The sequence below is a fragment of the Antechinus flavipes genome, chromosome 2 (assembly GCF_016432865.1).
Source record: "Antechinus flavipes isolate AdamAnt ecotype Samford, QLD, Australia chromosome 2, AdamAnt_v2, whole genome shotgun sequence".
Taxonomy (NCBI): Eukaryota; Metazoa; Chordata; class Mammalia; order Dasyuromorphia; family Dasyuridae; genus Antechinus; species Antechinus flavipes.
In genome coordinates, this window is record NC_067399.1 from 498164971 (window position 1) to 498188223 (window position 23253).

The 23253-nt window shown below is 36.3% G+C and overlaps 1 protein-coding gene across 3 annotated transcripts in view; it reads left to right on the plus strand.

Moving 5' to 3' along the window:
- FKBP15 (FKBP prolyl isomerase family member 15) overlaps positions 1-23253 on the plus strand; it is an 88986-nt gene that overhangs the window by 57502 nt on the left and 8231 nt on the right. For 2 of the 3 annotated variants that reach the window (XM_051980014.1, XM_051980016.1), the window contains 11 exons: positions 1582-1691; positions 1958-2065; positions 7423-7517; positions 7725-7827; positions 9572-9634; positions 13809-13980; positions 15159-15295; positions 16670-16825; positions 18319-18471; positions 19120-19206; positions 22070-22195. In XM_051980014.1, coding sequence (XP_051835974.1) covers positions 1582-1691; positions 1958-2065; positions 7423-7517; positions 7725-7827; positions 9572-9634; positions 13809-13980; positions 15159-15295; positions 16670-16825; positions 18319-18471; positions 19120-19206; positions 22070-22195 — 1310 coding nt within the window. The remainder of the gene's footprint in view (positions 1-1581; positions 1692-1957; positions 2066-7422; positions 7518-7724; positions 7828-9571; positions 9635-13808; positions 13981-15158; positions 15296-16669; positions 16826-18318; positions 18472-19119; positions 19207-22069; positions 22196-23253) is intronic. The other variant, XM_051980015.1, reaches the window with a different exon arrangement.

Sequence of the window (23253 nt, forward strand, 5' to 3'; positions counted from 1 at the left end):
CAAAGGGATCTTTTATTTTCAGTTCTCAAAAGGGCTTTGGCTTTTATACTGATCAGAGTTCTCATGTTTCATTGTTGCTTTCTTTTACATTATTCTTATCCTGTGTAAGTTGTTCTTCTGCTTTTGCTTGTTACTCTGCATTAATTCATGTGAGTTTTTCTGAGTTCTTTATATTTGTTCTTATGCATTTATACTTTCTTTCACATGTAACCATTTCTAAGTCATTCTCTGACTGATGGACATTTCCCAGGTGCTTTCTCAATTGAAAGCTTCTTTTTTGTTGTTTGTTCTATCATATCCAGACTTTCTGGACAAAGTCCATGGAGTTTTCTTGTCAAAGATACTGCAGTAGTTTGCCATTTCCTTCCAATGCGTTCCCATTTTATAGATGAAAAACTGAGGCAAAAAGGAATTTAATGACTTGCCAAAGTTCAGTGACTTGACACATCTAATAAGTTTTTGAGTCCAGATGAGAACTCATATCTTTCTTTTATGTTGTTTTCCCCTTAGACTGTAAGCTCCTTTTGGGAGGGACTGTCTTTCTTTTTTTGTTGGTCTTTATATTCCCAGAACTTGGTGCAGTGCTTGACACCTAATAGTTACTTTAAAAATGTTTATGACTGATTAATGGCAATGGATAAAATGATCCCACAGTATCTGTATTCAGACATTTGTCAATTTATACATTTTATTTCAATACAACAGATTCTAATCAATAAACAGTTCACACAAACAAATGCATTCTCCCAAACAGTTACACACAACCTCCTATCTATCAGATAGAGTCACTATCTGACTGCAACAGATAGTGCATGTGAGTTTCCACTTTTTTGTGTAGCTATTGTTAACAGAATAAAATTTGTCTTTTAAGCCTAGCAATTTGTTACCAATATTGATCATTATCTTTTGTCAGAGTTTGATTGACTTTTAGTGTTGTCTTGATTTATATTGTTATTGTCCTTGTAGTCCTTATCCCACAGAGTTTCTCTCTTTTTTTTCCCCCTTTATTAAAGCTTTTTAGTTTTCAAAACATATGCATGGACAATTCTTCAACAATTCTTGCAAAAGCTTGTGTTCTAATTTTCCCCATGCCTTATGTTAAACCCAATATATGCATACACATACACACACACACTCACACACACACACACACACACACACTTATCATGTCACACAAGAAAAATTAAGTCAAACCAGTAAAAAAGAGAAAGCAAGAAGCAAAATAAAATGCCATCAAACAACAACAAAGTGAAAATGCTGAACCATACTCGGTTCCCCCAGTCCTCTCTCCCACAGAATCTCTTGATGAGGATTTTGAAGCTCATGGTTCCAGAAAAATGGGAAAAGGAGAAAACAATTTAATTTTATTCTCAAAAAGAATTTGCCACAAAAGTCTAAAATGGGCAGCACTTATATTCTTTTCTGGCTTTTTACATCATAGACATATTTCTCCATTACTAATATCATTAATGATCATAAGATCATTGCTCTTTCCCCAGCTCCTTTTCTATTTCTACATTTCCAAAAGAAACTCCAGATCTGCTTAAAACTGTTTCATTTTTAGAATATATCTATTTTTAGGCTCAGCCGATATTGCTTCATTGCTCATGACCGAAGCACGACAGCACAATACTGAAGTCCGAATGACAATGACCAAGGTGGCTGATAAAATGGACCATCTTGCTGCCAAGGTGAGTTACTCTGCAGAGGGCATAAGAGAGTTCATGGAGAAGGAAGGAAGTAGTGCCCCCTGGCCTGAGCTACAATCAGTTCCATAGGTAGAAAAATAATGCTGCATTTAGTGGTGACATTTATGGTTGACTAGGAGATATTTACTTAGAGCTTGCTCTGTTATCGTCATGCAAAAATAGTTCAATATCTAGATTATCAAGTTTTAGATGACCATTTTAGCTTGAGGTCTTTTTTAATAAAATCTCTTCTGATATCCTTTTTTAAGGTGGAAGAATTACAGAAGTACAGTGCTAGCAATTCTTTGCTCCTTCCTGGATTATCAGTAAGCATGGAAACAAGCATGATTATGAGCAATATTCAAAGGATCCTTCAGGTAAGGATGATCTTTTTTTTTTTTTTTTAATTTTTATTTAATGATTACTTTATATTGACAACATTATCCCTTGCACTCGTTTCTTTTCTGATTTTTTTTTTTACCCTCCCTCCCTCCACCCCCTCCCCTAGATGGCAAGCAGTCCTTTATATGTTACATATGTTGCAGTGTATCCTAGATACAATATATGTTTGCAGAACCGAACAGTTCTCTTGTTGCATAGGGAGAATTGGATTCAGAAGGTATAAATAACTCGGGAAGAAAAACAAAAATGCAGATAGTTCACATTCGTTTCCCAGTGTTCGTTCTTTGGGTGTAGCTGCTTTTGTCCGTCATTTATCAATTGAAACTTAGTTAGGTCTCTTTGTCAAAGAAATCCACTTCCATCAAAATATGTCCTCATACAATATCGTTGTCGAAGTGTATAATGATCTCCTGGTTCTGCTCATTTCACTTAGCATCAGTTCATGTAAGTCTCTCCAGTCCTCTCTGTATTCATAGGATCCTTCAGGTAAGGATGATCTTGCTTCTTTTATGTAGTGCTTCCTTTTTGATTGTATTTCCTCAGAATTTATCAATTGTATATGCCTCCAACACACAAATAGGCAACAAGTATAAAATTAAAGAAACAATTTATCAAGAATTATTTAACTTGGTCAGAGTAAAGTCTCACAACAATCACAGCATCTCTCTCTCTCTCTGATCACTGAAGGTGGAGTCAATGACTTTTCAGACAAGCATTCAGCTGGTACATGAGGAATATAAAACATAATGCATGATCTCTGAGGAGAGAGCCAACATGGCTTAGTCCCTGTCTTTACAGGGATTCGTCTAAGCTTTTCTGAATTCCCCTATAAACAACATTAAAAATAATACCTCAAAACAAACACGGATGCAGTGAAGCAGTTTTCTAACCTATGACAACTTAAAAAGTTGACAGGAAAGATCTTTCTCATTGGGGTAAAAATGGAGCATCGTCCAGGGCAGGCTACCTCCAACAATAGGCCTCAAGGGCAACTGAATCAGTGGAGGCTATGTAATGACTGCATTGGCTTCTGGAACTCTTATGCCAGAAATAGTAAGGGGGTCAGAAAAACTGGTCCGAAGATTACAGGAGACCTTTTGTCTGGTACTATGTGCAGGATTCTGTTGCATTAGCCATACATGGTTCTGGGTCATAGTCCCAAGATAAGAAGGAGAACTAGCAGGAACAAGGACTCCGATCATAATTCCAGGTAGAAAAAAGTACTTGTGGTCACTTACAGACACAGGCAAGGAAAGCATTGATTACACATCTCCTTTGATTATACCACCTTAGAAGAATTGAAAACTACAGACCTCCAGAATTAACTGAACACAACACAAAAAATCCTGAAGCTTGGGATAGTATCCAGGAGCAGAGACCAACTTTAAAATAAAGTTAAAAGTCAAAGAAAAGGCTAGAAAAATGAATAAACATCAAAAAAAGAACTTAAACATAGAAAATTACTATGGTTACAGGGAATATCAAAATACAAGCTCAGAAGAAGATAGTGAGACAAAAGTAGATACTTGCAAAGTCTCAAAAAAGATTAAAAATCAAGTAAGAGAGGCAGAGAAAAAATATGCAGAAAAGAAATGAAAGTAATGCAAGAAAGAGTGAGCAGCTTGGCAAAGGAGGCACAAAAAAATACTGAATATTTTAACTAAAAACAATAGGCTAAGTGTTAAAGGAACAATAATCCACTGAAGATAATTTCTTTAAAAAACAGAATTGGCCAAATGAAAAGAGGTACAAAATTTGGTGAAGAAAACAACTTAAAAAGAAAAATTGACCAAATAGAAAAGGAAATACAAAAGCTTACTGAACAAAATAATCCTTGCAAATTAGAATTGGGTAAGTAGAAACTAATGAGTCTATAAGATATCAATACACAATGAAACAAAATCAAAAGAATGAAAAAAATAGAAGAAGATGTGAAACACCTCATTAGAAAAACAACTGACTTGGAAAATAGATTAAGGAGAGATAATTTAAGTGTTATTGGATGGTAGAATGTGATCAAAAAAGACCCTAAACATCATATTTCAAGAAATTATCATGAAAAATTGCCTTAAAATTCTAGAACTAAGATAAAATAGAAATGGAAAAAATCCACTGACCACCTCTTAACAGAGATCCCAAAATGAAGATTCTCATGAATATTATAGCCAGATTTCAGAGTTCCCAGGTCAAGTAGAAAATATTGCATTCAGACAAAAAGAAACAATTTAAATATTATGAGGGCACAATTAAGATAGTACAAGATTTACCAGTTTCTGTATTAAAGGATTGGAAGGCTTAAAATATGATATTCCAGAAGGCAAAGAAGCTAGGATTACAACCAAGAATCCCCTATCCAGCAAAACTTAGTATCAGCCTTCAGGAGGAAAAATGAATAGTCAGTGAAATAAAAGACTTTCAAGCATTCCTGATGAAAAGACTAGAGCTGGAAGAGAAAATTTGAAATTCAGACACATTTAAACAGAAAAGAGAAATCATGAATCATAAGGGATTCAGTAAAGTTAAACTGTTTATATTCCTAAATGGAATGATGATACTTGTTAATTCCTAAATATGTTTCCTTTTTTAAGACAGCTAGAAGGAGTGTACATAAGAAGGTATGGATGTGAGCTGAATATAATGATATAATATTTAAAAAAAATATGCTGGAATATAAAAAAAATTTAAGAAGTATGAAAGCACTTTTACAATGGAGGGAAAGATGGGGAAGGAGGTCACTAGTAATACTTGAACATTACTCTTATCAGAATTTGTAATGACCGCGTATTTAAAATCAGTCGGAGTCAGGAATTCAGGTTAAGGGGAAAATCTTCAATTTTTATTGAAGTGAAGAGGTGAATAAGGATTGCGATGGCAAATATAGGCAAGAAAGATTGTGATGGCAATATGGGCAGCTGCGACAGGAAGCCAGCTAACAGAGGGGGAATCTGAGCTGAAATGTCGTCGCAATGGCAAAAAGCAAGCAGTTTCTCCTCCCCTTTCTTTTCCACTCCCCTGCCTCCACCCACCAAAATTGTCATTTCCTATACAACACATCAGGACTTGCACAAAGAGTGGGCGGGGGCCATTCTTTCTCCAAGCTTATATATTAATAGAGTATGGTCCAATTACTATTTAGCCTCATGTACTTGGGACCTCAGTGCATCATCTCAAGCCTCAGCCCATTACAAGAATTGGCTTAAAAAAAAAAATAACATACATATTCATCTGGGTATAGAAATGTCTTTTATCCCAGGGAAGGAAAAGGAGAGAGGGTAATAGAAGGTAAGTGTACTTATAAAAGGGATGGTGAATTGGGGGGAGGTAGTGGTTTGAAGCAAAAGACTTTTGAGGAGGGATAGGGTGAAAGAAGAGAGAGTAGAACAAACAGGGCATGCCAGATAGAAATACACAGTAATCATAACTGTTCATGTGAATGGGATGAACACTCTCAAGAAGCTTATAGTCTCATAGAAGAGATAAGAACAATGTACAATTAACCATAGTGTACAGCTGAATGTGAAAAAACAAGGGAAGCCATTGAGTGCCACAGCAGCTGATGGAAAAGAGTTTGCTTTGAACTGGGACTCATGAATCGACTTTAGCCCTGCTTGTGGTCCAAACTAAAAATTATACCAGCAGTTGCTGTTAACTGTAGAATGATGTTTTATATACCTGACCTTCTATCAGTTGCCTTTTGTACTAAAACTAGTTTTCTTTCTTTCTTTTTTTTTTTTTTTATAATAACTTTTTATTGACAGAACCCATGCCAGGGTAATTTTTTACAACATTATCCTGCACTCACTTCCGTTCCAATTTTTCCCCTCCCTCCCTCCATCCTCTCCCCCAGATGGCAAGCAGTCCTATACATGTTAAATATGTCACAGTATAGATACAATATATGTGTGCAGAACCGAACAGTTCTCTTGTTGCACAAGGAGAATTGGATTCAGAAGGTAAAAATAACCCGGGAAGAAAAACAAAAATGCAAGCAGTTTACATTCATTTCCTAGTGTTCTTTCTTTGGGTGTAGCTGCTTTTGTCCATCATTGATCAATTGAAACTGAGATCTCTTTGTCAAAGAAATCCACTTCCATCAGAATACATCCTCATACAGTATCGTTGTTGAAGTGTAGAATGATCTCCTGGTTCTGCTCATTTCTTACAGAACAATAATATTCCAAAACATTCATATACCACAATTTACCCAACTATTCTCCAATTGATGGGCATACTTTCATTTTCCAGTTTCTAGCCACTACAAACAGGGCTGCCACAAACATTTTGGCACATACAGGTCCTTTTCCCTTCTTTAGTATCTCTTTCAGTTGTAAGCCCAGGAGGAGCACTGTTGGGTCAAAGGGTATGCACAGTTTGATAACTTTTTGGGCATAATTCCAGATTGTTCTCCAGAATGGTTGGATTCGTTCACAACTCCACCAACAATGCATCAGTGTCCCAGTTTTCCCGCATCCCCTCCAACATTCATCATTATTTTTTCCTGTCATCTTAGCCAGTCTGACAGGTGTGTAGTGGTATCTCAGAGTTGTCTTAATTTGCATTTCTCTGATCAATAGTGATTTGGAATACTCATATGAGTGGAGATAGTTTCAATTTCATCATCTGAAAATTGTCTGTTCATATCCTTTGGCCATTTATCAATTGGAGAATGGCTTGATTTCTTACAAATTAGAGTCAATTCTCTATATATTTTGGAAATGAGGCCTTTATCAGAATCTTTAACTGTGAAGATGTTTTCCCAGTTTGTTGCTTCTCTTCTGATCTTGTTTGCATTAGTTTTGTTTGTACAAAGGCTTTTTAATTTGATGTAATCAAAGTTTTCTATTTTGTGATCAATAATTGTCTCTAGTTCATCTTTAGTCACAAATTTCTTCCTCCTCCACAAGTCTGAGAGGTAAACTATCCTATGTTCCTCTAATTTATTTGTAATCTTGTTCTTTATGTCTAAATCATGGACCCATTTTGATCTTAATCTTAGTATACGGTGTTAAGTATGGGTCTAAAACTAATTTTCATGTCACTGCATTTTTTCCCCACTTTTTTCCATCTGCATTGCATAAATTCCTTAATCTTCCTGGAAAAAATTAAATGGTATGTTTAAGGTGAAATGGAGTCTGAGGTCTAATATCCTGGAGTCATGTACAAACCCTTTCTCCAGAGGGTTCTGAATAGCAAGACTGAGAATTGGTTGTTTCTTGCCTCAAAATTGAACAAAATAAGACTGGCTTCTGCTGACTTAAATATGTTGATTCTCTTAAAGCCACTGTTCATATGTGAAAGAATTAAATTGTATATGTCTGTATTTCAAACTTAGGAAAATGAAAAGTTGAAGCAGGAGGTCCTTGAGAAGAAAAATCGGATTGAAGAACAAAATGACAAAATCACTGATCTGATTGAACGCAGTCAGAGGTAATAGCACAATGAACTGACCCTAAAAACAAACATGATTTATTTAATACTCATATCAAACAAGCTTACTTAAGGCAGTGAGGAGTCTCTATACCAAAGGGGTTTCAAACCTTCACAACTCCTATATGGCTTTGTTTAAGATTACTTTGCCCTCTGTTTGACTTTTGTGTATGTGCAGTTTGTTGGACTTACTCCTATATTTCATAGGTATGTGGAGCAGAATAACCTGCTGATGGAGAAGAGGAATAGCACCCTTCAAATAGCCACTGAAAACACGCAGGCAAGAGTATTGCATGCTGAGCAGGAGAAGGTAAAATCATTAGCACTGGGAACAGCAACCTCAAGGGCCACGATACACCTAAGCCCTTTTAACAAAAAAGAACCCAAATTTTTCAAGTAGAGTGATCATGATCCCAGTCCCTAATTCAGACTAATTCCTGGGTATATTACCCACATTTTCACCTACTGGCATATTCTGAATTCAGCGAAGTATTAAATTCATATACTTTTACACATTGACTTTTAAAAATTCAAGTTGGTGGAACAGTTTTCCTGCTATATATTGAGAAACAAAACCTCATCTGATAATCATCATAATCCCAAATACTTTTGGTAACATATCTTTCTGGGGCTTAAGGTTTAATTCTAATGAGTTTACATTTTTAAAGATGTTTCTGAAGACCTTTTGTGTTTGAACTTCATAGCCGTTGTCTCAGCACTGCCCTGGGAGAAGGTCAGGCCTTAATTTTCCAGTTTTACCAGTGAGACTTACTTAAATGACTTGGTCACATTGGGTTAGGGCAAATCTAGCAATGTTCAGCCTGGTGCTCCTCTTGTTCCACCATACTGCCTCTGCATTAGATTGAAATTCTGATTTCAGATTTGAGTGATACCATTTCAGAGGCAAGAAATATCATTTGTGTCTACAGTGCTTGGGTTTCAGGGTTTTGATGGGAATCAGCGGTTTTAAGAATTAGGCTTATTTGCATTCCTGTCATTAACAATGAGATTGGAGACTACTTGGGTTGCAAAGTTTTAGCTGGGAATTATTGGCCCTTTCGCCTGCTAGGTTTGGAAAAGTTATGTTATGTGAAGAAGAAATGGTTTCTGATTATTTCAGTTTGATGGGAAATTAACTGAGGACAATGTGTAATTGCATAGTTAAACACAAGACTAAACCTTGTGCAATTTATTTTACTGCTTTATACTTTAATGTTTGAAGATTTTTTTCTTGAGATATCCCTAATGTTCTTATTATATTCTTTAATTATTACCATTAACATGACTTTTTCCCCATCTGCATTTATATAAGAAGGATTATGGCATGTTCTAGCCCCATTTTCTCACAAAATGTGACAGGTCCCTATTCTGGATTTAGGGGATTTATGACATTGAATGATCTCTCAGTCAGCTGTCTCCCACATATATCTTGTGTCATATTTCTATTTCTCCCTTCTCTTTTCTCTTCTCTTCTCTAGTCCTTATTCTGTCACTGTTTTTTCTCTCCCATATTTTCTCTCCTTACCCTTTGACCCAGGTTTGTCACACCCTACAGAACATGTTTGGTCTCACTCATGAAGCTAAAAAGGCTGTTCACCATGGCTTTGCATGATGAAAGACTTGACACATAGATCTCACTTCATCCCTGCTAGTCTCATTTAAACCGAGCTGATTTTGAACATTTTCTCATTCCCAATCCCCTTCCTGGTTCCTTATCTTATATCTGCTTCCTTTCATTCTCTTCTTTGGGACTTCCCTGTGTTAGGGAGAAAACTAAAGTTCTCCTGCTTCAGACAGTATTCTAATTTTAATCAGAAATAGTTCTAACTACTCAGTTTGACAGGATTGATTTTGTATTTCTTGTATAGCCATAACATATTAGAATTGCCAGGGACCTTTTTTTTTTTTTTTAACAGATTCCTAAGTGATTTGTTAGGTCCTGAGCCTGATTTGACCCTTCTCTCTGACCCTTGTCATTCTTGGTATGATATGGATGCTTTTGCTGCTTGTTTTTCAGAACATTTCGTTTTTCCTCTTGCTCCTTTTTCTCTCAGCACCTGATGTCAGCAGCAGAATTCGTTGAGGGGTGGGACCAAGGGAGGCCATCCGGACATGGTGTAGGTGTTTAGTGTTTTCTTTCTTTCCGTTCCTTGCGCATGTGCTCACGGACTTGTAATTATGGGTATCTTGTTTGCTTGTCCATCTGGGACATAAGGCTTTTTACTGACTTTGGGTCAGCAAGGGTCCAGAGCTTTTGTGCATGGCAACTCTGCTTTTCCTTTGAAGAGAACAAGATATTGAGCTGTGTATTGTCTCTAAGCATAATTCCTCCCTGTTTTCCTGGTTGTTTGGTTAACTTTATCAAGGTTTTCTCCTGGCTCATATTTGGTTATATATTCAAACCATAGGTGGATGCAGAGCCAGTTAAAACTTGATTTCAAATTTCAAATATTCATTTGAAGCAAACCAGTCAATTCCTTTGTGTTAGGGCTAATGCCATCTTCTCAGTTGCGTAATTTTCTTTATACTACCGATTCCTCTTATTGGTACTTCCCCCGTGATAAAACTAATCATTTAAAAAAGTTTAAATTTATGTTCTGTATACTCTGCTCAATTGGGAAGTAAAATATATACTCCATTTTAGAAAGATTTTTGTTCAGTTTGATAAGTTGACCTCATCTCAATGATTCTGGAGAAATGAAGTATTACTACATTGTCATTATTGACAATCATTTGCCTCCCATATTTAAACAGTAGAAAACTTGTGGTACTGGTGTACTGGTTAGGATAAATTTGAATTATATACTAAAAATAGCATAAATTACAAATAGATTATTTCCGTTATATTCCAACTGCTAATTATAATAATGCTTTATACTTGCATACTACTTTGTGATTTTTTAAAGTACTTCCTTATCACTAGCTCATTTGCTTCTTCCAGTGACCATGTGAGGTTGACAGGGCACCTGATATTATCCCTGTTTTATAGAAAAAGAAATAAGCCTACAGAGATTAAGTGATTTTTCCCCAGTTTTACTCCCAACAGCAGAGCCAGGATTCCAAGTATTCTGTCTCCCAGCCCAATGTTCTTTCTATACTAATACAGTGTACATTAAAGCATTTATTAATTCATTAGTCAAGCAGTTATTGTTGGTGGTGATATTTGCTTTTTATTATAGTGATGTTTTGGTATCTGACAAGCAAAGAGTTTGAAACAAAAACAAATTCTAGAAAATTTCCCCATACATGCTATTGGTTATGTAATTAACTTAAGTAACCTTTTTTCTTGTGACCCGAATGAAAGCATTCACCTAAACATATATATTCCTTTTATAGCCCACTGATTAATTAAACTCCAGGTTTTTGCTTTGGGGTTGGCTTTGAAATATTTTAGATGGGAATTTCATTTTTAATACTTTTTTTTTTTTAACAAGGCCTAGAAAACAAAGCCCAAATCAGAACTGCAGAATTTATCTATTACTACATGTGTCAGCAGAGAAATGCTATTTCTCTCTTCTTGGGCTCAATCTTTCCTGCTTCATTTTTATATAAGAAAACCTAAGACATCATTATTATTCCTGAATTTTATAATTGATTATGTATGTATGTACATAATTTTTCTCAAGTATGTATATCTGTATTGAGCATTATCTGTTTTCATATGAATGTCCCCAATAAAATAGAAATCTTTAATAATCCAATTTTAGATAATAAAATTAAACTAGCAGTGAAAGAACTTCCAAAGGCAGTAGAGGGGGTGAAACCTTTTATATGTATTTCCAGCTGAATTCTATCAAACATTTAAAGAATAATTATTACTTGTATTATATAAGTCATTCTCAAAAATCTAGAAATAAAATATTCTAATAAACACTTTTTATGATGTATAAATAACACTAATCCTGAAGCCAAGGAGGGAGAAAAAAAGAACTACAATCACTAATAAATATTGATTCAAAAGTGTGAATAAAAGCTCAACAAAAAGACAATAAACAGCAGTAACAAAAATTATAAAACAAATTTTTTCACTACCATGGATTTGTACTAGGAATACAGCATAATTATATTAAATTAAATTATATTATATTAAAAACTTCAAAATACATGAGTATAAGGTGGATGCAGATTATACAACATAGAGAAGGGTCATTTTTAATGTAGTTACTATACGCCTTAAACCAAAAGCTAGCATTATTTTTCATGGAAAAACACTAGAAACTTTCCCAAACAACCCAGGAATAAAGAAAGAATGTCTTTTTTCCCTACTATTAAAAAAAATCATTATTCTTTTCTTATCAGTTATACATATGAAATAACAAAAAACATTAGCCAAATTTTTAAAAAGGCAAAAAAAAATTGGGAAAATTATACTTCAATTTGTATTCAGTATTTATCAGTTGTCTCTCTGGAGCTGGTTAACATTTTTTCATCAAGAGTCCTTTGGAATTGTCTTGGATCATTGGATGATTATAATCATCAGACTAGCTAAGTCTTTCACAGTTGATCATTACAACATTGCTGTTACTATGCTCAATGATCTCCTGGTTCTTACGTCACTTTGCATCAGTTCTCCCTGTTATTTTTTGACATGGTGCTAGAAATGTCAGCACTAACAGTGAGACAAGCAAAAGAAATTAAAAGCATAAACCAAGTCAAAGAGGAGACAAAACTATTCCACTTTGCTGATAACATAATTTTCTTTGGAAACTAATTGAGATAATTAATAGCTTCAATAAATTAGCAGTATACAAAATAAATCCACAGAATCATCAGCATTTCTACATAATGGTCACGAAATCTAGAAGGAAATATTTGAAAGGGAACTGCCATTCAAAAGAAACCATAAAATACATAAGATATTGGGATACTAAAATATCTGGGAATCAATATACATGGTGCAAAGTTCTGTAGAAGCAATTATAAAACATTTCCAAGGAATAAATTCTTGGAGGGATATTTATTGCTTTCAATTAAGCACCAATATAATAAATTGATACATAAATTTATAGATTTAGTGTTGTGCTACCCCAATTCAAAGGCATACTTTAGAGAGAGTAAAGCTAAATTTCAACATAATAATTTGGAGGAGCAAAAAGTCTAGAACCTCAAGAGAAATTATGTCTTCCTTTCATAGCCAGGAGCAAATATCTGCAGGCCAAATCTACTTCTTTGTCCATGAAAGTTTTTTGTCTTAGGCCAGTCTTAAATGGGCCTTAAATTCTCCTGTATTTATTGATATTATTCATTCCTGGAAACTACAAGAAGACATTTGTGGAAATAAACATTGTTGGAATTGAATACTTTGAAAAATTAACAAACTATACATATGTGGGATACCCATTGTATTATTATACAAAGTAATACCCAAAGTAATTGAGAATGAAACACTTAGAAGAAAAAAAGTTAAGAATATATTCGAGAGAGTCTGATAATTGCATGTTTCATTACCAAGAGCTACAGTTGTATATTGCTTCTTTTCTTCATTAAATACATCTGTTGGGTCAGCACCTCTTTGATATAACCACCACTGGAAGGTCTCATAAAAGTGGAGACCCTTCCCCTTCAGAACCACACTACACAGATTGTGTATTTTAAATGTTTTAGAATATGGATGTTTCTATATTTTCTAGGTCCTGGTGCTGTTCAGCTCAAAGCTCTGCAGTGCCAGGAAAACTGTAATCATGTAATATCCAAATCTCGACATGGCATTTCCAAAGGTCATGAGATGTGAAGAAGTAAAGAAAAGTCTTGAGGACAATCGTAGCAAAAGGATATTTCTTTTCAGAGCAATATCAAAATATTTAATCAGATAATCCCAGTATGATGACATAGGCCACATAAGAAAAATTTTAAACTGCATTATATGTTATATTGAGCAGTTTTTAAATAGTCTCAAATCTGAATCTCTTAGAAGTTAACCTGGGAGGGCCTGCTTTGATACAGATATGAAAGTTGCTTTTTCCATGTCTCATGAGTTGACCTTAGAGAATCCTGGGTTATTTGCAGAAAGTCTGTGAATAGGGTATATAGATCAGCTTTCTTTATAATAACTTTATTCTGAGAACTCCAGATTACCTTTCATATGTGCTAATGTCCTTCCCATTCAGTAAGTCAAGTTAAGTAGTAGATGCCAAACACTATCATCCTTGGATTCCTGACCTCAGTATTAGTGAGAAGCTGTTACCTGTTCATTGCACATTTTCTGTATGTTAGAAGAGAAGAGCAGTGTGACTAGCCTAGCACTTAGTTGTGGCTTACGTTTCCTCCTAATTTTCCTATTTGGTTAACAAGGCTAAGGTCACAGAAGAGTTGGCGTCGGTGACTGCCCAGGTCTCCAACCTGCAGCTGAAACTGACCTCTCAGCAGAAGAAGGAGACAGACCTGCAGATGCAGCTGACAGAGTGCCAGAAGGATGCTGACCTTCGGGAGGCTCAGATCAGCAAACTGCAGGCACAGATCACAGGTCTGTTTATGGTCAAAAAGGACTCTGACCATTCTAAACCCAGGCCCAGTGCCCCGGAAACTACTGTTGTCTACCAAACCGGGAAAAAGGGGAGAGAGAGAGAGAAAAAGACAGAGAGGGGAAAGGTGAGAGAGAAGGGGGGAAAAAAAAGAAAGAGAGAAAGACACATTTTAAAAAAAATTGGCCAATACCATTTTTTTTTTAACATAAAAGACAACATTCATTACTCTAAAAGGACTATTCATGCAAGGATGCAAATGTACTAAGTTTTCATAGCGCTCTCTCTCTCATCAGTGGTATGTTTAAAACTGCAGTATAGTATAGAGTTCTCTGTTTTCCTGAGAGAGTTGCTCTGCTACGGGTCTGCCACCATGTGAACAACAGAATCCTTCCTCCAACACATTCTATGATTATAAATTGGTTGTGTGTTAAGAAAAACAATTCTACTTTCACTGGTGTGAGAGTTGGAGAGTAGAGGTCAACAGAATTAAAGTTTGCTATGTGAAACAAATTTCATAAACATTTATTAAACATCTACGAATTTATTATTACATTTGGTGTTCATCATGTTGAATTGAGGTTTAATTCAGTGATTTCCAATCCTGCCTTTGTATTGTCCCATAGAATTCCCTATCATCTATACAATTTTGAAAGGGGAAAGGAAGTTATTTGAATTTAATTTACTTTAATTAAGAGTATGCCACACTACTGTTTTTGAAGGGAGTGAGGAGAACTGACATGAAAAACCAATAAAAATGTCAACACTCCCAGGGACCACTTGATCTGATTCATTGTATAAAAACTAAAGAACTTATTTATTTTGTAAACTATTGAATGGGGAAAAAAAAAAGTTGTATGTTCCAGAGTAAAATTACCACTTCTTCCAATTGGAGATATTTTCTTCACTTCATACATATTCAAGTTGAGGTACAACTATCCTGTTAGCTAAATGTGAATGGGCAAAAGAATGAGTTTATGAGTATGTCTTTGCACAGCAGCCTCAATAAACCTTTCATAAGTCTGAAAAAAAAAAAAAGGAAGAATCGTCCCAAATAAATGGAATGGTATAGTGAAACGTTGAAACCTTAAAGATACTTAGAATCACCCGCCCAGCCCAGCCCAACCATTAGAGTTTCTTTCATCCATACTTGAACCAACTGTCTGCTTCTGTTTTTCAGAACTCCAGGAAACATCAGAGCAAGCTCAGTCCCAATTTAAAATTGAAAAGCAAAGCCGCAAGCAATTAGAACTGAAGTTGTCAACTTTAGAGGAGGAGCTGATTGACCTTCAGGCTAAGAAAGAATCTCTGGAAAAGGTAAGTTTTGTTGCATAAGTTCTCAAGATTCTTTTTTTTTATATATACTAGAGCTTTGCCAATAGAATTTTATTTTTTTTCCAATTACATGTAAAGATAGTTTTCAACATTCATTTTTGCAAGATTATGTGTTCCAAATTTTTTCTCCCTTCTTTCCTTACCTACCCCTTTCCCAAGACAGCAAGGAATTTGATATAAGCTATATTTGGACAGTCCTTTTAAGCATATTTCCATGTTTGTCATGTTGTGCCAAAAAAAAAAACCATGAAAAGGGAAAAACCACAATTAAAAAAAAAACCGAATAAACAAAAAAGGTAAAAATACTATGCTTCAATCCACATTCAGTCTCCATAGTTCTCTTTCTGTATGCAGATGGTATTTTCCATTCCAAGTCTATTAGAATTGTCTTGAATCTGTATTGCTGAGAAAGCTAAGTCTATTATAGTTTTGAGCTTCACACAATGTTACTGTTACTGTGTACAATGTTCTCCTGGTCTTGCTCACTTCAATCAGCATCAGTTCATCTAAATCCTTCCAGGCTTTTCTGAAATCAGTTTGCTTATTTTTAATAGAATAATAATATTCCATTACATTCATATACCATAACCTTTTCATCCATTCCCTAATTAATGGTCCATCAACTTAATTTCCAATTCCTTGCTACTACAAAAAGAGCTACTAAAAACATTTTTGCACATGTGAGTCTTTTTTTTCTCTCTTTTATTGCTCTCTTTGGAATATAGACCCAAAAGTGAGACTATTGGATCAAAGTGTATGCACAGTTTTATAGTTCTTTGGGCAAGGTCCAAATTGTTCTCTAGAAGGAGCTGGATCATATCATAATTCCACCAACAATGCATAATGTCCCAGTTTTCCCACATCCTCTCCAACATTTGATATCTTTTCCTGTCATCTTAGCCAATCTGATGGTTGTGAAGTGGTACCTCAGATTTTAATTAATTTGCATTTCTCTTATCGGTAGTGCTTTTCATATGACTATAAATTACTTTACTTTATTCATCTGAAAATTGTCTGTCTGTATCCTTTGACTTGCTTCCCTAAGACTCTTATAATAGGCCAGTCACCCAAGTCAACCCAATTCTAGCTTTTAGAAAAAGTTTGGGAGCTGTCTTCTTGATCTGTGAAGAAGGACCCTTCTTGATTTGGAAATTCATTCCAGCACTAGGAAAAGATGGCCTGCCCTGAAAACAAAGATCTCTGGTCTTAGGGTATATTTCAATGGGGATATAAAGAAAAAGATAACTAAATAAGAAAATATTTTAAGTTTTTAGGAATTAAGCAAATTCCTAGGGATATATTTACCCTTATTTAACCTGTACTAAACTATTAAAAATTAGTTTCTTCCTTTCAAAGACCCTTTCAGAAAGGAAGAAGAAGTCTGCCCAAGAGCGAAGCCAGGCTGAGGAAGAGATAGTTGAAATTCGAAAATCACACCAGGAAGAATTAGAAAAACTTCGACAACTCCTAAAACAGGCTCAGGTGTCTACAGATCAAACAGCTGCTGAACAGGTATAAGGGAAATGTGGGAGTGGCAAAAGAGCAGACCATAAGTCTGTGTGAAGAAGTGACAACTTCAGACATAAGAATGAGTTTTCCACATTCCATTTTAGACTTTTAGGAGTGTTACCTGGAGACCTCAGTTATTGGTACCAAAGGGAACAGCTATCAAATAAAATCCATCTTTCCAGGAACATTTCAGTGCTGGAAAAGAATGGGGAGCAGTGTTATGAAAAAAGATTTTGTAAGAAGTTACAAAGGGAGGCAGTCAAAATATGAATTTAACTAAAACACAAGCTCAGCCAATTAGATACAGCAGGCAGCAACATTTTGGGTTCTAGGAGAAATAAACAATGTCAGCCAAGTACTACAAAAGGTCTAGGCAAAAGGCATTCAGAGAGGTAAGTTGGCCCTAACAGAGAGGAGGCACAAAGCAAATTCTGACTTGGGGGAAAAGTTATTTGTTGCTGTCCACTTGTGCATCTTTCTTGGGTGTTGGTGCCCCATCACCTCAAATGTTCAGTAGCCATGATTATATCAGAGGATTAACTACTGATGAAATTAAAATTACTCTCTGTCATTGAATTATTGATTCTATTCTGTAATTGATCATATTCTCTATTACTATTCCATTTTGTATAATTGCTCAGTCCTCTATCACTTGAGTCAGTTTTTCCTCTGAATTAATTTAAAGTTATAAGTTAAGAGGCAGCTAGGTGGTAAGTGGATAGAACTCCAGCCCTGAAGTCAGGAGGACCTAAGCTCAAATCTGGCCTCAGACACTTAACATGTCCTAGCTGTGTGACCCTGAGCAAGTCACTTAACCTCAATTGCCTCAGCAAAAAAAAAAAAAAAAAAAGGTTATAAATTAACTTGTTATCATCGCCAAAAGGTATATTGTCCATCCTTGCTTTTTCTTGAGGGTTTTATCTCACTGGCAGTCCATTCTATGTGTCAGGGAATCTACTAACTCAGGTCTGGCATCAAAGCTTGCAAATTGCTGATGGCAATTGATAATTGATGATAAAACAAAGAACATTGCTTAATTATTAGAGAGGAGTGGTCACTAGTCTCTAGTGTATTAGCCTGCTTGCTTTAAAATTACCAGTCACATTTTCTTCACTCTAGTGATAATGTCTATCCTGTAACCAATCGTAAACTTTATTAAGTCATACCTTGGAGAACTTTGAGAAAGACTCTTGACCCAATTTATTGATTAGTTCTAGCTTGACTAATAAATGATTATGCTCAGATCATTGTCTTTTGATTTACCTTACTTTTCAAAAGTAACATTACTAATGGACTCTACCCCAATTTATAGGCACAAGGGCCCCAGAACTTAAAAAGATTGATGAAACAGCTCCACTAAGGAAGAAGAAACATATTAGAAGCTATTGACATATTATCTTATGCAAGGAGAAACTATTTAGGTTTAGAAAATCTCCCTCTCCAATATCCTAAGTATCCTTATAAGTTTTAGGATCTTACATAAATTCTCTGGGCAGGTATCTCTCATGCAAGCCGAGCTGAAATCCCAGTGGGAAGCCAAATGTGAGCATTTGTTGGCTTCTGCCAAGCATGAACATTTCCAACAGTACCAAGCAGTGTGTGAGCAGAGAAATGCTACTCAACAGAAACTCATTCACCTGGAAGAAAAGGTGAGTCGTGCTGAAGCAACAAGGCTGGTCAATAGCCTCTTTGGATTATTTGGATCTTATATTTATTCATCAGAAGAGGGGCAAAGGGAGGTTGTTTTTAAATTCGTTAGCCTCAGAACTGCCCCAGTACCCCAGCTGACCAGAAATCTGTCTTTTCTAGACTTCCTGGTAATATTGACAACAAGCATCAGTATTCTGAAAAAGTACAATGACAGTGCTTTGGGATGTTATATCTGGGGTTTGTTGCCTAAATGCCTTTTTATCTGGTTGATGTAGCTAAATTAGAGGCAGAATGACACAGTGGAAAGGGTGGTAGGATTGTGTCCACATCTGGCCCCCAACATTTCCTGGTGCTGTGTCCTTGGACACATCCATTTATGATTTGTGATATCTTAAGCAGTACCCCGAAGTTACAGAAGAGTGAAGTTATGCTCTTGGTAGACTGCTTATCTTAAGGTTTCTTTCTTCCATTAACTTTCTCAAGAAAGAAGAAATCAAGTTAGAAGGTTGTCAGTTACATTTTGGGAAATGTGAGGTAGAGCCCAGAGTACTAGGAAGACTCAGACTGAGAACACATTATCTGGAACTCTTGGGAGAGCAATGGCAGGTCTTCAACGTACTCATCTTTACCATGCTGTTTTGTTTCAGCTCTCTGCCCTAGAGCAGGGTCAAGGTGGAGAGGAAAAGAAGAAGCTTCTTCAATATCAAGAGCTGGCAGAACAGATGCAAAAGAAGGTAAGTACCAGTGAGAATAGCACATCCTTTAAGCCATTGCTGCCTGGAGCATCCAGCTTAGGGGAAACATGGAATACTAAAAAGAGAACTTTAGAGATAAGAGGAGGCTTAGAGATCGCCTAGTCCAGCCCCTTCATTTTACAGATGAGGAAATCAAAGCCCAGAAAAGTAAGTGACTTGAGAACATTTTGTGATAAAAAATAGATCAGCCAGTGTTCTTTCCAGTGCCTAGTTCTGAGGGGAATGATATTGGTTATTGTAGATATAAATGCTTCTGTAGAGAAAGGGACTGATTCACCCCCTTGCCTAAGGGACAGAAATTCCTCTGTAAAACCTTACTAATCATTCAAATCCATCAAAATGTTACCCAAAAAAATTGTGAATACATTCAGCTATTCTGGAGAGCAATTTGGAACTATGCTCAAAAAGTTATCAAACTGTGCATACCCTTTGACCCAGCAGTGTTTCTACTGACTTATATCCCAAAGAGATCTTAAAGAAGGGAAAGGGACCTGTATGTGCAAGAATGTTTGTGGCAGGTCTCTTTGTAGTGGCCAGAAACTGGAAACTGAGTGGATGCCCATCAATTGGAGAATGGCTGAATAAATTGTGGTATATGAATGTTATGGAATATTATTGTTTGGTAAAAAATGACCAGCAGGATGATTTCAGAAAGGCCTGGAGAGACTTACACGAACTGATGCTGAGTGAAATGAGCAGGACCAGGAGATCATTATATACTTCAACAACAATACTGTATGATGATCAATTCTGATGGACGTGGCCCTCTCTAGCAATGAGATGAACCAAATCAGTTCCAATAGAGCAGTAATGAATTGAATCAGCTACACTCAGTGAAAGAACTCTGGGAGATGACTATGAACCCTTACATAGAATTCCCAATCCCTCTATTTTTGTCTGCCTGCATTTTTGATTTCCCTAACAGGCTAATAGTACACTATTTCAGAGTCCGATTCTTTTTGTAGCAAAATAACTGTTAGGACATGTATGTTTATATTGTATTTATACGTTAACATATTTAACATGTATTGGTCAACCTGCCATCGGGGAGAGGGGATGGGGGGAAGGAGGGGAAATTTGGAACCAAAGGTGTGGCAATTGTCAATTCTGTAAAATTACCCATGCATATAACTTGTAAATAAAAAGCTATAATTTAAAAAAAAAGTTACCAAAAATTATCAAAACTTAATTTTAAGTAACTGATTTCCTAGTGATTTTTAAAAATGCCTTAGTGTTTTGTTTTCTTAAGTGAAACTTAGATCATTTGAACTCAACTCATCGTGAACTTGTGGATTCAGTTTTTCAAACTGATGAGGTTTTATAGTCATGCCTAATTATCTTATGTCAAGTTCCCAATAGCTGAAGAAGCACAGTGAGTTTCCCATCAGATATAAATCCAAAGAACTGACAGGAAAAAGGCCACATCCCTCTTCACCAACATAAGATTTAAGGGGAACACAGCATAGTGTCAAATTTAGAGGCAGAAAAATGCATAGGATTTGAATCCAGAGTCTATATCTGCCTCCAAATTCAACACTCTAGCCTAGACGATGCTGCCCCTAGTCTTGGATTAGTGGAGGAGAAACTTATATTCTATAACTTGCAAACAGATATGCACAAATGAGCTACATAAACTGAAAATAATCAGCAGAGGGAAGGTGCTAGAATTAACAGATTGAGAAAGGCTTCCTATAGAAGATGAGATTTTTATTGGGACTTAAAGGAAGTCTGGAAAGGCAGGTGATAGGTATATAGTCTAGACATGGGGGACAGCCAGAGAGATGTTAATAGAACAGTGGAGAGACCAGTGAGTGAGGAGTGCCTATCAGGGAGTGAAATCTAAGAACACTGGAAAGGAAGGAGGTAGCTACATTATGTTTTTAAACACCATATAGAGAATTTCATTCTTGATTCTGGAGGTCATAGAGAGCTGCTCAAGTTTTTTGTGTGGGGGCGGGGTGATATGGTCACTTTGGTGACTTTGATAGGAAGATGGATTGGAGTGGGGAGAAACTTGAGCAGACAGACCCACCAGCAGGGTATTGCAATAATCCAGGTGTGAGGTGATGAGGGGCTGCCTCAGAGCAGGGGTGTCTGAAGAGAGAATGTGCAGAACAACAGCTTAGATACTGAGGTGAAGGAGAGAGTGTGAGGGATTGTGAGCAGACGAGGATGATTCCTAGGTTGTGAACATGAGAGATTAGAAAGATGGTGTTACCCTTTATGATAATAGGAAGGGGGGGGTGGGAGTGGGAGGTGAGATTTAGTTGGAAAGATAATGAGTTCAGTTTTGGACATGTGTAGTTTAAGATGTCTATTAAACATCTGTTTTAAGAGGTAGAAAGGCAGGTATGAAGACAGGTTGGGACAGCATGGATAAATTTGAGAATACATCAGCATAGAAATAGTCATTAAATCCGTGGAAGCTGGTGACCAAATGAAGTAGTATGGAAGAAGAGAAAGGAACCCAGGACAGAACCCTGAGGGATACTAGTAGTTAGAAGGGGAATAATCTGGAGGAGGATCCAGCAAAAGAAACAGAGAAGGAACAAACAGATACGTAGGAGAAAGAGGAGAAAGTGGTATCCCAAAAACTAAGAAAGAAGACAGTATCAAAGAGGAGAGAGTGATCAACAGAGTCAAGGGCAGAAGAGTGTCAAGGAGAAGGAACATTGAGGGAAAAAACATTGGATTTGGCAGCTGAGAGATCCTTGGTAACTTTAGAGAGAACAGTTTTAGTGGAAGGCCAAGCAGAGGCGGGCTTCTTCTGGCCCCTGCTATGTATTCTTTTTGTGTTTTGTCCTCATTCTAAGACTGCTTTCCATAACTTGTCTATTTGCAGTGTATAGCCCTCCAATCCAGAATCGAGAGTCTGACGGTCCACTATGAGCAGAAGATTCAGGAGCTACGCAAACAGAACACACCCGGAAGTGAACATGGCTCAGAAGCACGAGACACTTCCGAGAAGGTAAGGGGCCAGCTCAGGGAGGTGAGCCTCAGAGTAAAGTATCACGCATCAAGTGATTATCCCAGTGTGCAGGCCATCATTGAATTGTTGGGATCTTAACCTAATTTTAAAAAAATATCCCACAGATACCCAGGAACTGCACCTTTGTAGCATATACACATATTTCAAGTTAACATAACAGATCTCTGAGTAGTAAAAGTAGCTGTTAGAAACCCATGTACTTCAAAAGAAAGGCCTTGATTTACAGGTTCTTCAACAATTCTAGGAAGCTTGGTTATCAGGCACACAAGACAACAGTCACTAGTTAATAAGTATTTATATTGAGTCTTCTGTGTACCATGCATGCCTGTGCTGTGTCAGAGATACACATAAAAAGACAGTTCCTGCCCTCAGGGAGCTTACAAGACCATCCACAGAAGGAAGCTGAAAGGAGGGAGAAGTACATGTCTCTGTTGTGCTACAAAAGTCAGTGAGCCTCAAAATAAGCACATAGAGAAGACAGAACAATAGAAAAATCAGACACCATTAGCAAAACACTTCCGTCTCTGTCCATCTACTGTAGAGATAAGCTCATTATACTGTAAGAGAAATCCCTGAGAGAACTATTATATGATATAGAACAAGTACTAAGCATGAGCTCTAAATCATGTAGGAGAAATTAAATTATTTCTAGCATATTGTTTAAGATGGTAAGAAATTGCTTCATACACTTTAATAGGATTTCTAGCAAAAATAGGTATAATTTTTTGAAGTATTGATTCTTCTGGGAGTAACTTTAATTTAAAAGAAACTTATCTCTGCTGCATTCCCTCATATCAGATAAAGGAGGTATTACTGTGCTTGTTAGCCTTGAATAATTATGAGTGCTGAGTCAGGAAAGGAGAAATAAATAAGGGAACCCTATTCAAGTAGTGCTCAGAGCATCACACATGTTACCTATAGAAGTCTCTATATCTTGTGACTACTTGTCCCAGAACTGTCATCACCATCAATCCTCCTAGTCCCCTTCTCAAGGAAAATTTTGGTTCTCATTTGACCTATGGCAAATATTATTCAAG